Raw genomic sequence first — 19,115 nt, forward strand, 5'->3', positions numbered from 1 at the left:
TAAGTACTTTGTACATGTACATGTTGGCGTGTACTGTACTTAGTACTGTACAATAGTGCATGTCAAGTACACCTACTCCGTTCAATTGCAAATGCATCCTTACAGTGTACTGTACTTAAGTAGGTGTGCTATAACTACAACTGCAGTACTTATTCCCGCCTGCCACCACCAATGCACGACCAGCGCTTCTCCGTACATGTCATATTCCATGGAGCATTAGCATGTACAGCCCCGGGGAGCCTGTACCAGCAAGCACGGGCGGAGTGCAGCTGGCGAAGCATCGTGCACGTACATGTATAGAACTTTGTACCTGCACGCTCATGTGCGAGTATTGAGTAATGCGAGTGATATGGAACAAGGATTTAGTACTTGTACTTAAGTATACGCACATTAATATCTGCGATGGTCATTCCTGTCCGGCAGATCCGGGGAGGGGAGCCCGCCCGATGTCGCCATTTCGAAAAAGATGAGCAACTAGACTGCTAGTACCCAGCACCCAGCACCCAGAAGGCACCTGCTAGCTTAGCACCTGGAAATGGATGCTCGATTTACAGGCGGAACTGCTCCCAGGAGCGCTTGCGAGCATCTCCGTCGGCCCCTTTTCGCAGGTCTGCCCCCAAGTGCGGACTGCGACGGTGCCCAGACCAAGGTAAATGTGGGTAGGTGTACGGAGTGCATGTACTCCGGACTGTACTGTAAGTACTGGAGGTACGTACCCACCAAGTTTGGCCACCACAAAGTACTAGGCGGTTGAATCATGTGCGAGCTTGTATAATACACCACCCAGCGCTCTGTATTACTCCGTACGTGCACTCGTCGGAGTGCAGGTGCGCGCTGCCTGATGTAACTAGTAGGCACCTACCCACCAAAACTCGCCTTCACCAGTGCTCCTGTGCCAAGTCCCCCACCGTCTCGTTTGCAGCATTTTTGCCTCCCAAGCTCCCCCTCGCCGCAACTACGACAAGATATGATCCCATTGAGCCATGACGTCCAACTCTCGCGCGGCCGACGGTGACGATGGCGGTCGGGGCCATTTGCCCTGTCAAGCGAATGAGGCAGAACCCCTCCTTGGCCGTAGCAGGCCGCGGTCGGTGGCCGGCGGTTGGCACAAGCGGATGACGGCCGACATCTCGCGCTCTCGAGCGGACCTCGTCTTGCTGCTCTGCTACGTCGTCACGGGGCTGCTCGACAGCGCCTCGGTCCAGGTCTGGGGCGCCTTCGTCTCGATGCAGACCGGTAGGTCGGCGGGTGAGGGAGAGACCCGGGCTCCGAACTTGGCTCACCTCGGTGCAGGAAACACCGTCTACGTCGGCCTCGGCCTCGCCTCCCTCCTCTTCCCGCCGACGACGGCGCGCCTCTACAAGTCGGGCGTCTCCCTGCTCTCCTTCTGCCTCGGCTCCTTCCTCCTCGCCCGCTTCCACCGACGCTTCTCGCCGACGAAGCGCTGGGTGCTCTGCGTCTCCTTTGCCGCCCAAACCCTATTCGCCGTCGCCGCCGCCCTCGTCGTGACGGTCAGCAAGCCGGCGTCGAGCGATGCCGTCGACTGGACCGTCCTCGTGCCCCTCGTCCTCGTCGCCTTCCAGAGCAGCGGCCAGGCGGTGGCGAGCCGGGCTCTCCGCTACAACGCGCTGACGAGCGTCGTCCTCACGAGCATCTACTGCGACCTCTTCTCCGACGAGCACCTGTTCGCCCGCCGCAACGGCGAGCGCGACCGTCGGGCGGCCGCCCCGCTGCTGCTCCTGCTCGGCGCCGTCGTCGGCGGCGTCTTTGCCCACAGCGGGATCGGCATCGGCGGTGCGCTGTGGACGGCGGCCGGGTTGAAGCTGTCCATCGTCCTCTTGTGGTTCCTTTGGCCCGCCGACGTGGCCGAAGCGGACGAGGAAGGGTAGTTTGACGGGCATGACGCATGCGCATGCTTGTCGTCAGCATCTAGCATTGCAGTGCCGAGCACTGCCTACTCGGTACTACCTTGAAACTCGACGGCTGCATCCGTCCATCCATGTCCATGTCCATGTCCATGCGACGCCGTTTTGCATACGCACCATTTCCATCAGCCTGCCCACCGAAGGCCGTGCTTCGTTTGTCCCCCCCTGCCCGTGCTTCGCCTGCGGGCGATGCAGATGGAAGGCAGCGTTCGGACATGCCCGGCTGCACGTACGACTACGCATGCTCGGCTGGATGCCACGCCCCGGCCCGCGTACGGAGCGACCGTTCCGGCAGGGGGCGGCGGCATGCGGCAGCCGCCTTGATCGATTGACCGGTCGGTGGTGGTGGAGGCTTCGCCGTCTGCGGAATGTTGGAGGGGAGGTGCCCTGCGAGGAGGCCCTGGGGTATCACGTCTTGCCGATGCCATGCCATGGCCGTGACCGCATTGACCCCGAGGTCAAGGTGACGCGTGTCATCCGAAGCCATCCACTGGTATTGATATTTATGAGGAGACGACAAACAGGGTACGCGGTGCGGCGAGGAGAACGGCAGAGGCGAGTCGGGCTGTCGCGCATCCTTGCTGCCGCTGCTCGACGACGACTCAAAACAACGAGCCAGGCCGAGGGCCCAGAACGGCCAAATGGCAGAACGAAAAGGTTCATCAAGGTTATTGGCCGCATCGTGTCTCGGGTGGCTGGGAACGCTCACTGGTCTCGGGCCACCACGCTGGGCCATGCCAGCCGTGGCAGCCGTTTCTGCCATTCGGCCAGTGCCGCCCGCGGTCCTGTGCGGTCTAGACCCTACACCTGCACCCTGCCCTGAGCTTGGCTGGCGTTGGATGCTGCAATCGCCTGGAACGACATCCGATACAGTAGTGCCCCGTACACGAACAACTGCTGACCACCTCCTGCAAGGAGGTGATTACCCACGAGGACTGTGTTTGAGCACGCTCTACTCCATACTTGCAGGTAGCTTTAGTGCTTGTTTAGTGGGCAGGCCCCCAAGCTTGGCTTAGTACTTACAGTACTTTTTACGGCCAGCCATGCGTCGAAGTCGAAGGCACCGACCGCTAGGGCAGCAGCAGCAATTCTGGATCGTCTCCTGTTCTCGCTCCGCTCCGATCCGTTCCGTTCCATGGCGAAATCTGTTTCTGCAGGTTCGAGAAGAGCCATGGCCAGACAGTGAACTAAAAGGGCGCGTGCAGCTTCCATCAGCGCGCGTCCGAGCGAGAACGGAGAGGCCATCGAATTGCCGCTGCCACCTGTGAAATAAAAGTCCCTGCTCAATGGTCGGTCGGTACGCATGTCAAAGGTACTGTACAAGCCGTGCTGTGCCTAGTATTAGTGTTGGCCAAGTTAGTACCATGCAGCAGCACCAAGAACGCGATACCGCGGCAGTCCTCCGTACTACATGCACCTGTGCTGGTGCCTGTACATACTCCCTCCGTACGGTAGTACGCTGCGCTGCGTAAACCGATGCGGAAATCCCCTGGGGCCTCCCCTTGGCTGCGGCCGTCGAATGCCGGCGAGCTGGCGGGCCGATGACGTAACCGCAGGCGTCACCTAAACGCTGTACCTTGGTACTTATACTGCGCTTGCAAGCGCTGTAGCACTCCAGGCCGTCGCAGACTAGCGAGGCCCGCGGCCTCGCAGAAAGTAGCGTTTCGTCGTTCCCGTCCTGCCTCGCCGTGCTTCATACGACGGCGAATGGAGGCAACTACGGCGCAAGCACTACCGCGACGAGCACGCTACGTGGCGGAGGGAATGCCGATACGATTCCGCTTGTGAGCATTTGCCGTTGGTAAGCCAGAACACGGGGGGTGGGCGGGGAGCAAAGTGGCGCCTGTTCGTCGTCGTCGTTTTCCTACAGCTCCGTGAACGCCGAGTCTCGAGACGCCGGGGTCCTCAGCCAGTCGTCAGCGATGATGCAGCCCCAAAGCGCGGACGAGCGACCACGACAAGAGCACGCCAAGTATGGTGCACATGGTGTTGCCATCATCCGCAATGTACCACGCAGGTGCATGGTACATGTCCCCCGCGTAGCTCCATCATGGCCGCCATGGAACGGCCGCCCCCTCCCCCGTATTGAATGGCCATCCTACCCCACCAAAGACGTCGACTTGGCCGTAACAAGCCAAGGCAGGCCGAGGCGGGTACAAGGTACCGATGCGCCAACGCAGACCCATGTACGAGTACGTGCACCCCAAGTACTCGAGCCTGCACAGTACTTCGGCCATCCTGCGCACGTCTAGTCGAATCGGAAACGAGACACGTGGGAACGTGTACATGTACTTTTGAGCATGTATCGGTACATGGGTGCATGTATTATTACTTGCTTGTCGACGGCTTCCTCGCAAGTGCTCCTACTACCAAGCTAGCTGCAAGGTATGGAGGTATGCGTGCGTAGCAGGTACATGCGCTGTACTTGCAGGCAGGTATCGTTTTCAATCATCGTCTCCTCGTTTCTTCCCTCGCCTCGCCTCGCCTCACCTCCAGCCAGCCTCCGTCATCCACCCCCTACACCTACAGACGAACGTCTTTACTTCTCCCCTCCCTTGCCCTACCATTCATTCATTCTGCCTTGCCCGCAACGCTACTTTATGACAGTTCAGCTCAGTCGATTCCATCGCAGCATCGTTTCGACCATTTCCCCTCCCCCTCCCTCCCCTGCCCTGCCTCGTCATCGCCATTCGTCCGGCAAGCAACTCCAAGGCACGGTTGAGGCGAGTGTTGAGCGAGTACTCTCTGCTGTACAGTAGAGCGGCAGCACGACGACGAAACACCAACCCGCTCCCGAACCCTTCGTCGCATCCTCGACCTAATTTTGGACAACGAAATCCCTGCCCACCCTTGACATTTTTCATGCGCAGGAGCCCGCCAGAGGCACCCATCACCAGCCATGTCGACGATTCAACAGCTCAAAAACTTCATCCGCCACGGTGCGTTTAACGCCATTGCACATCTCCCCTCGTCCACCTCGCTACCCTCTCCTCCTGCTGCCGTTGCTGCCGCTGCCGCCGCCGCTCCTCCATTGCCTCTTGCTTCTCCTCCTGTTCCCCCCTCCTCCTGCCCCCCCCTCCTCCTGTCCCCCTCCTTCTCCTCCTGTGCCTCCTCTTTCTCTCCTCCTGCTCCTCGCCGTGCCATGACTTCGACGACGGCACCGGCGACGTCCCCGGCCGGCTGACCGACCGACGCTGACGCACCTCCCAGGGAAGCAAGCCCGTGTAGCAAACCACAACGACGAGCCGCAGCGCAAAAATGACCACATACCGCCCCATGCTCCTCAGCCTCCGCTCGACAAGCGAGCGCACAATGTCTCGGAGCCGGCTCGTGGCCACAACCCGCCCCCGCCAAAGGAGCCCCTCGATGCCTTCTCTGCGGCTGCCCGCTCTCCCCAAAACAAAGCGGCCCAGGCCGCCCACGTCGCCGCCCACCACGTCGAGGCCGGCCAGGATGTTAAAAAATCCAAGCGTGTGGTCGAGTCGGAGATCAAGCAGCTCGTCGCCGAGGAGAATGCGAGCAAATCCAAATTCTCGCAGTACCCGGGTCTAGACCGCTGGGAGCTGCTCGAGAAGATGGGTGATGGCGCTTTCAGCAACGTCTACCGCGCTCGCGACCGCGAGGGCGACAGGGGTGAGGTCGCCATCAAGGTCGTCCGCAAGTACGAGATGAACAGCATGCAGGTGAGTCGCTGCGAGTCTGCTTCGTGCCTTCCCCCGAGCTGCCCATCGAACTGCCCATCGAACTGCCCATCGAACTGCCCGTCCCTCTACCCTTTGCGTATGCTTGCTGGCCCTGGGCCTTGCCGCACACGCTCTTGCTCGTTCCTTGCATCTGCCCATCCATCCAACTCCCGTCCGACTTTCAACTCTTCATCCATCCATCCATCCATCCATCCACCCACCGACTCGTCACATGATGAAGTCGCGCCACTACACCCCTTCCCCCTTTGCCACCACGGGGACGGACGCAAACTCATGCCTTGACGCAGGGCAACAGCCATCTACATCCAGACTTCAAAAAGGTCCCAAAAGCAGCAGAGGTGCGAGAACCGTTGTTTCCTATCGTGCATCTTGGTAACGCCTCGCCATCTGTTGATTCCTCGACCAGTTGTATCCATCTGCGCGGGCGTTCCATCCACTGACTCGCGTCGAACCGAGCACTGACTTGACCTTCCTGACATAGCGGTCCAACATACTCAAAGAGGTTCAGATCATGCGCCAGCTGGACCATCCAAACATCATCAAGCTTGTCGATTTCACCGAGTCGAAGCAGTACTACTACATCGTTCTCGAGCTCGCCCCCGGCGGTGAGCTCTTCCACCAAATCGTCCGCCTCACCTACTTCAGCGAGGAGCTGTCGCGGCACGTCATCGTCAAGGTAGCCAAGGCCCTCGAGTATCTGCATGAGGAGAGAGGCGTCGTCCACCGGTACAGTCGCCCCAGTCGCCCTACCCCGCCCTTCTCCCCCTGCCCGTGGGCCCTCCTGCGCCGCCCGAACGGGACAACGTTGGCTGACCAGGCCTGGCATGACCCTTGTAGCGACATCAAACCCGAAAACATCCTCTACACTCCCATACCCGTGGTCCCCTCCAAGTCGCCGAAGCCGAGGCAGCCCGGGGATGAGGACAAGGTCGACGAGGGAGAGTTCGTCCACGGCGTCGGGGCCGGCGGCATCGGCGAGATCAAAATTGCCGACTTTGGCCTGTCCAAGATCGTCTGGGAGAGCCAAACGATGACGCCCTGCGGTACCGTCGGCTACACGGCCCCCGAGATCGTCAAGGATGAGCGGTATTCCAAGTCGGTCGACATGTGGGCCCTAGGCTGCGTCCTCTACACCCTACTCTGTGGCTTCCCTCCCTTCTACGATGAGAGCATCGAGGTGCTCACGGAAAAGGTGGCCAAGGGCCAGTTCACCTTCCTGTCCCCCTGGTGGGATGACATTTCCACGTCGGCCAAGGACCTCATCTCCCACCTGCTCTGTGTCGACCCAGACAAGCGCTACACCATCCGCCAGTTTCTCGCTCACCCCTGGATTCTCGCGAGCGGACCCTCCCCTCGCGAGGAGAGAAGAAAGCCCGGCGTGCTTCGGGCCTTTGATGCGAACCAGTTGGACGAAAATGGCAAGCACTACGACTTCCGATCGCCCGGCGCCGTCAACCTCCGCGAGGTCTTCGACGTCAGCTACGCCGTACACCGCCAGGAAGAAGAGGGCAAGCGCCGGCAACAAATCGGCGCCAAGGCCGGCCCCGGATTTCCTCTGGCCGGCCTCGACGAGGAGGAAGAAGACGAGGACCAGATGCAAATCGACCAGGGAGCCGGCTACAAACCGCAGTATGCGACGCAATCGCTCGAGCAGAGCATGCGCCAAGCCCATATCCAAGACCCGGCCCAGGCTCACGGCCGCGAACCAAATCGGGCCAACGAGAAGGGTTACGGGCAACATTCCGCCACGGTAACGGCGGCTGCCCGTCAGCAGGTCCGTGACCGAAACCGCCAGAAGGGAGCATTCGAGTTGAATCTCGACAACGCGACTCTCTTGGGCAAGCGGGGCAAAAAGGTCCCCGTCGCGGGGGCCTAGGGTCTCCCGCTCGGGGCCCGGCCGGCCGCTTGCACGGCTCTCGTGGAAGGACCATCTCTGGATGGCACGGCCTGCCGAGAGAAAAGTCTGTCGGTGGGCCATTTGTGGCTCTGCTTGCGGTCGAGGGTATTGTGCGATGATGGCGTTTGGAGCGCGGCACAGTTGCGGGTTGGAATATGCCAAGGACGGTATCGTCGCTGAGCGGATGGGGGACCATGATTCTGCCCAGGTACGAGGGACATGCACTATTCACAATTATGCAAGGAGTTTGGGCACTTTTTCGCATGTAGGGACGCAGCAGTAGGCATGATAGTTTCGTCTACGTATAGTTTCAAGTTTGATATCAATGTGCATCTCATTGTATTGGTTGAATACGTCCACTTTCCGATCCTGATGAAATGAACAAACAGTTTTGCATCATAAATGAGAGTCAACGACCAGGATTCCACGGGTATGCGTGGATCGAGATAAATAAATTATATGAACGAATGGTGAAAAGGGCAAGTTCAAATGACCATCCGATGTCCCTGGGGTGCCGTCTCGGCGTAGATTATATATAGAGGCATGTGCTGGCGTATGTGTATTGTTGTTTCTTGCTTCGGCGTGACTCATTCAATGAAAGAGAACAAAGAAACTGAATGAGTGAGCAGGATAGAACTCAAGGAGAATTCAACGATCCGGCGGCCTACAAGTCTCGTTTCGGTATATGCTGGAGTGTGTGCGTATGGTGGCTGCTTGATTCAGCGCCGTTTCCCTGATATCTTCAAACCTGGGGACGCGACACCGGAAACCTGTTGCGTCCGGCGTGGCAGCACCGAAGCTCCTGGCTTGGGCAGGTCTTGCGAGCGTGTCCTTACCGACCTACTGGCCCCAGAAACGTCTTGGCTAGTGCGATACAGCCTCTCGGAGTGCGGGCGTGGCTCTGACCTCTCACGCATGGCCGGATGAATCTGCGGTGATACGCGAAGGCCGTCGATGCTGCTCAGGTCGAGACCCGCGCGCTCTATCAGATGAACCGCCTGGTAGGATAGGGTGAAGGGCTCGAGGAAGGTTCGGCTCGCGAAGAAGTCGGCGCAGCAGGGGTCAAGGCGTTGCTGTGGATCACAGGAGGCGACCTCGACCATCTTGCGCAGCAGCCAGAGGATTTCGCTGCCGCGATGGCGCATCTCTTCCTCCTCTCGGGCGCGCAGGGCTTTGACGTAGTATTTGGCAAACGTATTTGCGATGATTGGGAGGGTGAGGATCTTTGCGCCGCGCGACCCGTGCTTGACGGTGGCAGGGTGTCGGAAGTGGCTGTTATGACCCTTGACGCTGACGCAGCGGTCGATGCCGTCGTGCGTCCTAACGCAGAAGCCTGAGTCGAAGCGCGAGCAACGGCTGAGGTCCCGCGACGCAGCCCAGCCGAGCAATGCCTTGAGCGATTCGGGTGGGCACAGGACGCTGATGAACTTGGGCTTATTCCCGTCGTATCCGTAGTAGGCCATGGCCCCGTAGCCGGAGACGGCATGGGGGATGTGATCAAAGATGCGGCCGATAGCGTCGAGGACCTCGCAGACGATCCCGCGCCCCATGGGCTCGAGCATGCCTTCGATGGATGCGACTTCTGGTTTCCTGACGGCGACGCAACCAAACGTTCCAGTTTCAGGCTTGACGATCGTCAGGGGTCGGGGTATGGCTGTGCGGTTGAGCATCGGTTCGTGTTCGTCTAGCGTGAGCGAGTGATAGCTGCCGCCGCTTCTTCGAGCCTTGGAGGCCTTGGCGGGCGAGCATGGCGATGGGGGAAACGGGAGCGGCTTGTCGAGCACGACCCCTGAATCGTGTGAATTGCGCACAGGCTTGGCTGCCTGCGACGAAGCCGGTGACGTGGCAGCGCTTGCGCGGCGGGAGCGAGGCGGTCGCTGCTTTGGTCGCAAGCTGTCGGCATACTCGTTGATGGTTGCGTTGGTGTTGTACCGAATGCAGGAATTCGCGGCCTCGAGAGGTGGTCCTGGAACCGTCGGCTTGTTGTTGACTTGACCTGTTTGCCTGCTCGACGGATGGGACTGGGTCATCGAGTGGGGAGACTGCCTTCCTGGTTGCGCTCGTGCTCTGACACTTGTCGACGATACGACCCTCGCCCTTGCCTCCTCGCACGAGATTTTGTTCCGCGAAGGCCATCCGTATTTGGATGCTCCCTCGGGCGGGAGGCGATACAACTTGGTCGTGTCCGGCTTCGTCGCTAGCAGCGGTTGAGCCTCCTTCTCCCGTACAGCTGCCGAGCGCACGCTGAGCATCCGCAGCAGCCTCGGGCTCTGCCCGATCTCGTCCACCTCATCGGTATCCTGCAGACACATCCCTTTCGCCAGTGCTGACAGGTCTGGCTCCTTTCTCCTATCTTGAGCCGAGGATGTGCCAGAGATGACCCCTTCATTCACGCCGAGTTGCGACAGCGGTCGGGATGGAGTCGACTTCTCGCTCCATTGTCTCCGACCACTCTCGCCGGGTTCGCTTTTCCTCCGATCGTGGTGCCAGGCTCTCTGGCCATGCTGCCTTGGGCTTTGCCGCCGTCGCTGCGGTTGGTGAACGGCTTCGGGCCACGACTCCCTGTCCGGGAAGCAGCTGAGTCTTTGCAGGAGTAACATTCTAAGGGGTGCGATGGAAGGGCGTGCTTGAAAATTGTCAATGCGTAATCAAGTGTCACTTCCTTCGGCGAGGGCACACGAACGTGTTGAATGGATCGCGATCAGCAGTCCTCAGCGGTCGCTCGTCAGATTCACTAACCTCTGCATGACTCACGTTTGAATACGACGCGATGGAGAGGGGGGAGGGGATTCTGGGATCAAGCGTCAATTTATGCAATCTTTCGTGTCTGGCCGAATTGTTTTGGCTGGGAGAGGTGCCGACGGCTTGGAACAATCGCTGGACACGGTCGGCAACTCGTTGGGAACAAAGGGATCAAATTTTTCAGACGTCGTTCAGGGACGCAAGCCAGAGCAGTGAAGGGTCCGTCGAATCAGTGAATTGGCGAGCTTGGCTGCGTGCTCAGTCTCTACATATCTGGCCCGACTTCCGAGCGCATCCAATAATCGTACAGTGCCGGCGGATGGGGGGCGTCTCATAGCTCCTCCGTATCCATCTGGTCGGCGTTGGTGATGGTGCTGGCCTCCTTTTTCGGCATCGTCGCCTCCTTGTCAATCATCTGCCGCGACACCGACACGATGTTATCCTCAATGAGCTCCTGGCCGACATCCTCCAAATGTTTTTTCGGATCGAGCTTGCCGACGTATCGAGTCTTCAGCTGGTCCTTACTCAGCTCCGTCTCCTCCTTGACACGCTTCTCGTAGCCGTCCGCTAGGCTGACTAATCTCTGCAGCCGCTCTTTGTTCTTCTCGCCTTCTGATCGGAAGTCGTCCATCTGCAGTGCTTCGGTCCAGACGTGCTTGTGCAGGTTCATCAGCATGTTCTCTTCCAGCGCCGTCTTGCGATAGTTGATGCCGATGGAGTAGTAGTGCCTGTTCAGTCCATGGATGAGGGCCTGTATCGATGGCTTGTTCAGGTGGCCTATGTTGCTTGTGCTCTGGCGCGGCTCCTGACGCATCATCAACAGCTGCGGGTTGATCAGGCGGAACGCATCGATGACGACCTTGCCCTTGACCGATTGGATGGGATCGATGACGACGGCCACGGCGCGGGAGTTCAGCTGCTCAAACGATTGTTGGGTGTTAATGTCAACCGACGATAGCCAGCAGCCAAAGCCGGGGTGAGAATGGTACCAGCCGACGACCGACTCGGGCCTGTCGCAGAATGCAGATTTAGCCTTCATGCCGGCACGGGCGAGCGGGGCACGTACCGTCCCGTCTGCCGCAACATGTCCATCATCTTGGTTTGAAATACGGGATCGACGGCTTCGACGCTGACCCCCGTACCGCTCTGGGGCATGGCAAAGACGTCCATGACTTTGACGGTGAAGTCATCGACGAACTCGCCCAGCATCAGACCCATGACCTCCATGGGAACGCCGGCGCGGCCGTGACGCAGCATCTTTAGCAGGGCTAGAGAAGAGATGTAGACCGTCTCGGAATTGTCAATGAGATTGGTGTTGTCCTGCACGGAGGAGCGGCACATGGTTAGCTTGGCGGAGCTGGCGAACGAGACGGTGAAGGCGAGGGTGAGAAGCCTGTGGATGGGCAGCTTACTGTGCCGGGGGCAGCGCCCCCAAGGCCCATCCCGCCGCCTCCCAGCAGGGTGCTGAAGCGCTCCATTGTGAGGAATTGTCGTTGGGGCGCGTGTGCGTGAGTTGGTTCGGACCGCTGTCAGGATGGGTTGGCAGGTATCCGTCGATGTCGAGCAAGCTTGCTCGGGGTGTCGTCAGTGAGTCGCCGCCTGCTGAAGCTTAGTCACGTCACGTGTGGTGGGCACAGATCGGCAGGGGTGGCCGCCGCTGGGTTGGCATGGACTCCCTAACGGACGGAAATACGTAAGTACCTACGGAGGATGCATCAACGAATAATCGCTGAGCGCCGAATGCACACGCTATAGCAGCCCGTAGCAGTAACTTTTCCTGCAGTGAATGCACTAGACAGCTGGCAGCCGCCAAGCGCTCCAGGCCCAGGGCCCCCCCGGGGCGCGGATTGTTAGCCTCGCGCCAACTTTATTCCGCACATACCCCAATTGGTGCTCTGCTCTCTCTTCCTTCTCTCTCCGTGATTGGGATCCCACTTTCCGTCGCCCTTCTTCATTGCTCTGCCATCACCAGACGTACGTCGTCTGTCCTGTGCGCCAGTCCACCCCCTCACGACGCCGTCAACACAGAGGATGCGGCGCTGCCTCTGAGCACTTGCATCCTGAGTCCGACACCCACCGCCCACGCGTGCCGCCTTCGCCCACCAACCTAAGCCGAGTGAGGCCGTCCCTTTTCCGCGTTCGCATCCATCCATCATGACCGAATCAACCGCCACGGGGCTCGGCTCCATCGCCCTCAACGGCACGTCGCCCAAAAAGGTGGCCTACTTCTACGACTCCGACATTGGCAACTATGCCTACGTTACCGGCCATCCGATGAAGCCTCATCGCATCCGCCTCGCCCACAGCCTGATCATGCAGTACAACCTGTATCAGAAGATGGAGATATACGTGAGTGCCGACGGGCCGGAACCCGAGAGCCATGGCTGACCGTGGACCTCGCAGCGCGCCAAACCTGCCACCCGCGGGGAGATGACGCAGTTCCACACGGACGATTACATCGACTTTTTGCAAAAGGTGACGCCCGACAACATGGACAGCTACATGCGGGAGCAGGGCAAGTACAACGTCGGCGACGATTGTCCCGTCTTTGACGGCCTATTCGAGTTCTGCGGCATCAGCGCCGGAGGCAGCATGGAGGGTGCGGCGCGCCTGAACCGACAAAAGTGCGACATTGCCGTCAATTGGGCCGGCGGTCTGCACCACGCCAAGAAGTGCGAGGCTAGTGGCTTCTGCTATGTCAACGGTACGTCTCGTCGCGAGCGCGTCCGCCGCCTCCCTAACAGGGTTCAGACATTGTTCTCGGTATCCTGGAGCTTCTCCGATTCATGAAGCGCGTCCTCTACATCGACATAGACGTCCATCACGGCGACGGTGTCGAGGAAGCCTTCTACACCACCGACCGCGTCATGACCGTCTCGTTTCACAAGTACGGCGAGTACTTCCCAGGCACCGGCGAGCTTCGGGACATCGGCATCGGCCAGGGCAAGAATTATTCCGTCAACTTCCCCCTGCGCGACGGCATCACGGACGATTCCTACAAATCCATCTTCGAGCCCGTCATCGAGAACGTCATGAAGTACTACCAACCCGAGGCCGTCGTCCTGCAGTGCGGAGGAGACAGTCTGTCAGGCGACCGACTGGGCTGCTTCAACCTCAGCATGGACGGCCACGCCAACTGTGTCAACTTCGTCAAGAGCTTCGGCTTGCCCACCCTCGTTCTCGGCGGCGGCGGGTACACGATGAGGAACGTGGCCCGCACCTGGGCCTTTGAGACCGGAGTCCTCGTCGGACAAGACATGGAGCGAACTCTGCCGTACAACGAATACTACGAGGTACGTCTCGCGTCCCGGCTCGCTGTCGTCCTGCGCATGGCTGACGATTGGCTCAGTACTACGCGCCCGATTTCGAACTGAATGTCCGTTCGTCCAACATGGAAAACTCCAACAGCAGGGAATATCTCGAGAAGATCACGGCAGCGGTCATCGACAACCTGCGCCAGACGGGACCGGCGCCCTCCGTGCAGATGCAGGACGTGCCCCGGAAGCCGTTTGGCGGCATGACGGACGAGGAGGAGGCCGAGCTCGACGACCTCGACGAAGACGAGAACAAGGACGTTCGCATGACGGAGCATCGCTGGGACAAGAACGTCGAGAACGGGGCCGAATTCGAACCCAGCGATGATGACGAGATGGCCGCTGCCAACGGGGCTACCCGTCCGACGGCCAACAAGCGGACATTTACCGATTTCCACAAGGAGGCCGACACCGACATCGACAGCGGCGAGGTGACGCCGAAAATCCGCAAGAGCGAGGAGTCCACGAAGGAGCAGGAGGACGATTCGCACGACATAAACGACGACACCATCGAGGATGTCGCCGCTACGGATGAGGCCGAGAAGGAGGCCGAGAAGGAAACCGAGAAGGAGGTCGAGAAGGAGGTCGAGAAGGAGGCCGAGAAGGAGCCGGCAAAAGCAGAGGAGGCAAAGGAGGCCGAGAACCCAAAGGTCGATGACGATGGCGACGTGGGAATGACCGATTCGGCCCCTGCCGAGGAAGCGACCATTAAAGAGGAGGAGATCGAGCCGGAGCCAACGCCGGAAGCCAAAGCCGAGCCGGCAACAAAGGAGACGACCGAGGAAGAGCCTGCCAAGGTGGAGAAGCCGGCCGAGGTGGAGAGTGCCGAGACGGCAGAAGCAACGAGGCCGGAGGAATCGGAGCCTCAACAGTCGATTGAGACGGAAGCGAAAGCGAACGACCCTCCGCCCACCGACGCGATGGAGATTGACGAGGATAAAGAAACGACGGACAAGGACAAGGTGGGCAAAGAGCCCAGCCCAGCCAGCTAAGTGGTCCAGTTCGTTTGAACTTTGTCCAGTGTCCAGCCGAGACATTTTTTCGCCCTGATTCCAAGTCTTGTACTCATTACATGCGCAAGGACCAGGTGGTGTTTGGCGTACGGCATAGCGAGTTGATATCAGTGGATCTGATCGGACGGTGGCACTACACAGAGCCGTCCTTTCGGCCTACGGTGGGATTGGGTGTTGCTTTCATCGTGTACATGTGTTTTATATCCTTTTGCTTGCTTGTTTCTTTTTTTTTTTTAAGATTTTTCTTAGAAAAGATAGAGTATGAAACAACTCGCAATCTCGAAGAAGTTAGGTCCTTCTTCGGCATACCTGGCCTAGGTATGCAATTGATAATCTTGTCCGTGGTCCGGAGGACAGATTGAACGTGCTCAGATTGAACGTGCTAGCAGTGAACCAGAACTTGTAGCTTGATGCATGCAGACACTGGGCAAAGTATGACTCCTGCTGCCTGCGCCGACAAGTACTTACTCATACGAATTATACTGTACAGTATGGAGTAAGTACTTGTACGGTAGTTGTAAGTACTTGCAGTATACTGTGCTCCATTAAACCTGCAGTTTGCAAGGCTAACCCGCCTTGCCTGAGATTTGACTGGCTGGTTCGTAACGGGGCGGGCCACAAGGCTGCGAGGCTAGCTGCGGGGCTCCTCCAATCTCGTAGTTGGTGCTAATAATTACTGAACATTTGGGTGTAAATTTACTGCAGACAATCTGCTACGTCGCCACCAAAGGCGAAAACAATGTCCATGACTCTTTCGACAAAGAACATCTTATTCCACTCGTCAATGTAGGCATTACTTCATCACGGAACATACGACCGCTCCTCGAGCACTCTTGCCGTCGCAGAAGCCACCGCCTGATCCCATCGACGGTACCGCCATCGGCGGCCTGATACCAACATGTCCACCCCAGCCCCCGGCGGTGAAGCCGAAACTCTGAAACTTGCTGTCTGGAAGGAGGCACTGTACGAGAGGTGCAGGGAGTCCGGCACCGATCTCTTCTCTCAGGATGACCTCATGCGGCTCGATGTCATTCCCAATCGCGACCTGCTGCTCCTCGCGCGCGTCGTCCAGTCCCTCAGCGATGACAAGCTCTTCATTACCATGCGCGAGGCCTCGGGTCAGGTGCTGTGGAAATGGCGCGACGCGCAAGAAGCACACAAGTATGCCCTCTCTCGCCCGTTTCCTCTCCTCTTCGTCCCTACCCCCGACCCCCGTCCACCACCTGGACACCCCCTCGTGCGGTGGGCAGATGGAACTGACGCATTCTCGTCAGGTACAAGCAGTGCTCGACGGACGAGCAGGTCATGGTCTACTCCCTCATCGACGACTCGGGTGGCGATGGCATATGGTCGCAGACGCTGCAGAAGCGCCTCAATATGCACGACTCCGTGCTCAAGAACGCGCTCAAACAGCTGCAGACCAAGGGCCTCATCGCGCCATTTAAGAACGTCGAGCACCCGAATAAGAAGATGTACATCAAAGCCTCGATACGGCCTAGTGATCGCGCCACCGGCGGGCCTTGGTACACGGACCAGAATCTCGACGAGGCCTTCATCGAGGAGCTGCAGCGTGTCGTGTTCGACTTTGTCAAACGGCAGAGCGGGTATCTCAGCACGCACTGCAGCAGCGGAGGAGGCGGCGGCGGCGGCGGAGGCGGCACTGCGAGAACCCAGGTTCCGAAAAAGGGCGTCTTGAAAGGCGGCGCCGTCGAGAGGGGCCAGAAGCGTGGCGCGCAGGAGATGATGAGCAAGCCGGCTTCTAAAGCGGCCAAGACCGCGACGGCCGCGCCGCTGAGGCGAGAACCTGCTCTGCTGCCCCTACCTGCCGGCTACACAGGCTACCCAACCGTCCGCGACATTGCCCGCCTCCTCTCGAGCAGCGGCATCACCAACAATACGATCCTCTCGGAAGAAGACGTCAGGAAGCTTGTCGACGTTCTCGTCTGGGACAACCTCCTCGAGCCCGTCAAGATCGCCGGCAAGCTTGGTTTCCGCGTCGCCCGCGTCGCCAAGCAGTCCACCGAGAGTTGGGCCGGTCGCGAGGACCCGACGGGGCGCGCCGGCGGCCCAGAGCCGTATGCCAGTCCCTACACCGAGGCGCCTTGCGGACGCTGTCCCGTCTTTGACCTCTGTGAGGAAGGCGGTCCGGTCGGTCCCAGCAACTGCGAGTATTTCAAGCAGTGGCTAGGCCTTGACTGAGAGGCAATCGAAAACTGGCAGTCTTGCGGACGAAATCATTGGCATCTGGCAAGCAAGCATGGTCATGGAGTTTGGTGTTTACATGGGCTCAAAAGTACTTGGAATCGGATCACGTTGCGGTGGGGTCCTGTTCAAGAAGATGTGCGACCACTGCGTACGCACGCATCATCAAGACACATCATCATGGGAACGCGGCAGGGATGGGTCAACTTTTTCTTCTAGAGAGCCAGCCGTGGCGACCAACCCAAGTCGTCCATTAAAAAAATAAGATCCCTGCCGAAACAGCGCCTCATCTCACAGTCTGACGCGAGCCAGAAAATTATTTAGATACACACGTCTTCAGCTTACAGCTCGCCAGACTTGACAATGGTAGGGCGCTTGCTGTACTTGACAGTGCCGCTGCTGGTGCCGGTGGCCTCGAGGGCCTTGACGACAGACATGGACTCGTCGTCGGCAACCTCACCGAAGACGACGTGGCGGCCGTTGAGCCACGAGGTGACGACAGTGGTGACGAAGAACTGGGAGCCGTTGCTATTGGGCATTAGCAGGGCACCGGACAACGCGACGGAACAAAACTCTTACGTGTTGGGGCCAGCGTTCGCCATGGACAGGAGGCCGGGGCGGTCGTGCGTCAGCTTGAAGTTCTCATCGGCAAACTTCTCGCCATAGATGGACTTGCCGCCAGTGCCCTGGAAGCTGTGAGAGAATGTCTAGTATGTCAGGAGAGTCGCTGCCGTACGTTACCGCGGGTGAAGTCGCCACCCTGGAGCATGAACTCGGGGATGATGCGGTGGAAGGAAGAGCCCTGATAACCGAAGCCCTTCTCGCCGGTGCAGAGAGCGCGGAAGTTCTCGGCGGTCTTGGGGACAACGTCATCGTAGAGCTTGAAGTTGATGCGGCCAGTCTGGACTGTTGGACAACAATGGTGAGCAAGGAGCCGTGCGTGGGCAAGTCAACACACGGAGGCGGCCGACGAGAAGGAGAACGGGTACGAAAGTCAAACAGATGAGACAAAGCAGCCGGTGCCAGGCGCGGGTTGGATGATGGCAATTGTGATCATGAACGCTCTCAAGCTATCGAAGAGGCAGGGCAGGGCAGGGCAATGGAATCACGAGGAATTTCGGAGGAAAACTCACCCTTGACGGGACCAGTAGGCTTGCCATTCTGGATGGCAGGGCCCTCCCACTCAATATCGAAGAAACTATAGACATTGCGTTAGCTGTGGGACATGGACAAAGAGAAGCTGCAAGTCGGTACGTACACCTTGTTACCCATTGTTACGGACGTTGCGGAGAAGAATCGTGCAGCTCGGAATGTGTTGGAAGTGTGAGTAAGTTGTGGAAGAGAGAAAGATCTTGGCCCGGGGCTGCAAAGGCTGTAGCGGGGTAGGAGGGGTCGGAGGAGAGTTGATCTCATTTTGGGGGCTACTCGAGGGGTAACAGGTTAGCTGTGGGACAGTAGGCCAACCAGAGGGCGTTGTTGGACAGTTGGTGGAGCAGGAGGGTCAACGGTTGATCACGTGAACCGTGCGCAAGCTTCCGCGCACCAGAAGCTTTCACACACGCGGCGGGAAGATGTTCCGGCGAAGCTCAAGCGGAGCAAAGCTTCGAAACCAGAGCAGAGCTCTCTTGGGCACTCAATGGCTCAGGCCGGCCATCCGGTCTTGGGGCAGCTCGAGAGTCGATCGAAACGGTCCAATGCCATCACCCTCACGAACAGGGCTACACGCAATTGTAACCAGTTTTCGACCTTCGTTGCCGGGCAGCGCTGGCCACCCACCAAAGCAACAGAGCAGAGAATTGTGGGGATGTTGGGGGTGGTCAGCATCGGCTCGGCCAACCAAAGCGGCATGACGAGGAGCCTTGCGTCTGTGCAGAGCCTGCGCGATCCTCCGACGCTTGTGGATGATGCGAGCCACATCGAAAGGCAGCCATGCGAGATTTCTATTCCGAAGGAAAGAACATGGGCGATGTTGCGTGGCTGACTTTCGGCTGGCGGCGCAATGGTTCTGATGATGGATGGGTTGACGCATCGGTTGGGACTCTCCTTGACAAATAGGCGGAGGCTTGAAAGCCACGTGTGCCTCACTTGCTGCAAGGACGTGACAAAAGGCAGGTACCGGCAACTCACCTGAATATTACGAAGATACGAGTGGATTAGAGCGATGACGAATGAATCGATGATTGAATGATTGAATGATGGCAGACGCTCCTTCGTTGTCCTTTGCCGGGCTGAAAAGGGGTGAAATTTCTGGCTGCGGTCCCAGCTCTTACTATAGTTTAGTATGGCAAGCCATTTACGCCTGAAGTCTCAGGTACCTC

At 58.8% G+C, this 19,115-nt stretch overlaps 8 protein-coding genes across 8 annotated transcripts; 4 read left to right on the top strand and 4 right to left on the bottom strand.

Moving 5' to 3' along the window:
* Positions 1-983: 983 nt before the first annotated feature.
* On the top strand, positions 984-1,889 carry DCS_04460 (uncharacterized protein; the record flags this gene model as incomplete). The annotated part of the gene is made up of 1 exon (XM_040801770.1): positions 984-1,889. The coding sequence occupies one exon, from the start codon at positions 984-986 to the stop codon at positions 1,887-1,889; it is 906 nt and encodes a 301-aa protein (XP_040656803.1).
* Positions 1,890-2,160: 271 nt separating this feature from the next.
* Positions 2,161-2,661, bottom strand: DCS_04461 (uncharacterized protein; the record flags this gene model as incomplete). The annotated part of the gene is made up of 1 exon (XM_040801771.1): positions 2,161-2,661. One exon carries the CDS (start codon positions 2,659-2,661, stop codon positions 2,161-2,163), a length of 501 nt encoding a protein of 166 aa, XP_040656804.1.
* Positions 2,662-4,824: 2,163 nt separating this feature from the next.
* On the top strand, positions 4,825-7,505 carry DCS_04462 (Calcium/calmodulin-dependent/calcium-dependent protein kinase; the record flags this gene model as incomplete). Its single annotated transcript, XM_040801772.1, has 3 exons — positions 4,825-4,864; positions 5,136-5,608; positions 6,111-7,505. The coding sequence occupies 3 exons, from the start codon at positions 4,825-4,827 to the stop codon at positions 7,503-7,505; spliced, it is 1,908 nt and encodes a 635-aa protein (XP_040656805.1).
* A 740-nt stretch (positions 7,506-8,245) lies between these two features.
* On the bottom strand, positions 8,246-10,126 carry DCS_04463 (uncharacterized protein; the record flags this gene model as incomplete). The annotated part of the gene is made up of 1 exon (XM_040801773.1): positions 8,246-10,126. One exon carries the CDS (start codon positions 10,124-10,126, stop codon positions 8,246-8,248), a length of 1,881 nt encoding a protein of 626 aa, XP_040656806.1.
* A 473-nt stretch (positions 10,127-10,599) lies between these two features.
* DCS_04464 (putative multidrug resistance protein) lies at positions 10,600-11,746 on the bottom strand (the record flags this gene model as incomplete). Its single annotated transcript, XM_040801774.1, has 3 exons — positions 10,600-11,278; positions 11,335-11,588; positions 11,681-11,746. 3 exons carry the CDS (start codon positions 11,744-11,746, stop codon positions 10,600-10,602), a joined length of 999 nt encoding a protein of 332 aa, XP_040656807.1.
* Positions 11,747-12,422: 676 nt separating this feature from the next.
* Positions 12,423-14,574, top strand: DCS_04465 (histone deacetylase RpdA/Rpd3; the record flags this gene model as incomplete). The annotated part of the gene is made up of 4 exons (XM_040801775.1): positions 12,423-12,617; positions 12,672-12,972; positions 13,020-13,561; positions 13,618-14,574. 4 exons carry the CDS (start codon positions 12,423-12,425, stop codon positions 14,572-14,574), a joined length of 1,995 nt encoding a protein of 664 aa, XP_040656808.1.
* A 919-nt stretch (positions 14,575-15,493) lies between these two features.
* DCS_04466 (DNA-directed RNA polymerase III subunit RPC6) lies at positions 15,494-16,794 on the top strand (the record flags this gene model as incomplete). The annotated part of the gene is made up of 2 exons (XM_040801776.1): positions 15,494-15,756; positions 15,870-16,794. The coding sequence occupies 2 exons, from the start codon at positions 15,494-15,496 to the stop codon at positions 16,792-16,794; spliced, it is 1,188 nt and encodes a 395-aa protein (XP_040656809.1).
* A 344-nt stretch (positions 16,795-17,138) lies between these two features.
* DCS_04467 (peptidylprolyl isomerase A precursor, mitochondrial) lies at positions 17,139-18,069 on the bottom strand (the record flags this gene model as incomplete). Its single annotated transcript, XM_040801777.1, has 5 exons — positions 17,139-17,325; positions 17,377-17,483; positions 17,534-17,703; positions 17,931-17,995; positions 18,056-18,069. The coding sequence occupies 5 exons, from the start codon at positions 18,067-18,069 to the stop codon at positions 17,139-17,141; spliced, it is 543 nt and encodes a 180-aa protein (XP_040656810.1).
* Between the last annotated feature and the right edge of the window lie 1,046 nt (positions 18,070-19,115).

Source organism: Drechmeria coniospora, chromosome 02 (genome assembly GCF_001625195.1).
Source record: "Drechmeria coniospora strain ARSEF 6962 chromosome 02, whole genome shotgun sequence".
Classification (NCBI taxonomy): domain Eukaryota; kingdom Fungi; phylum Ascomycota; class Sordariomycetes; order Hypocreales; family Ophiocordycipitaceae; genus Drechmeria; species Drechmeria coniospora.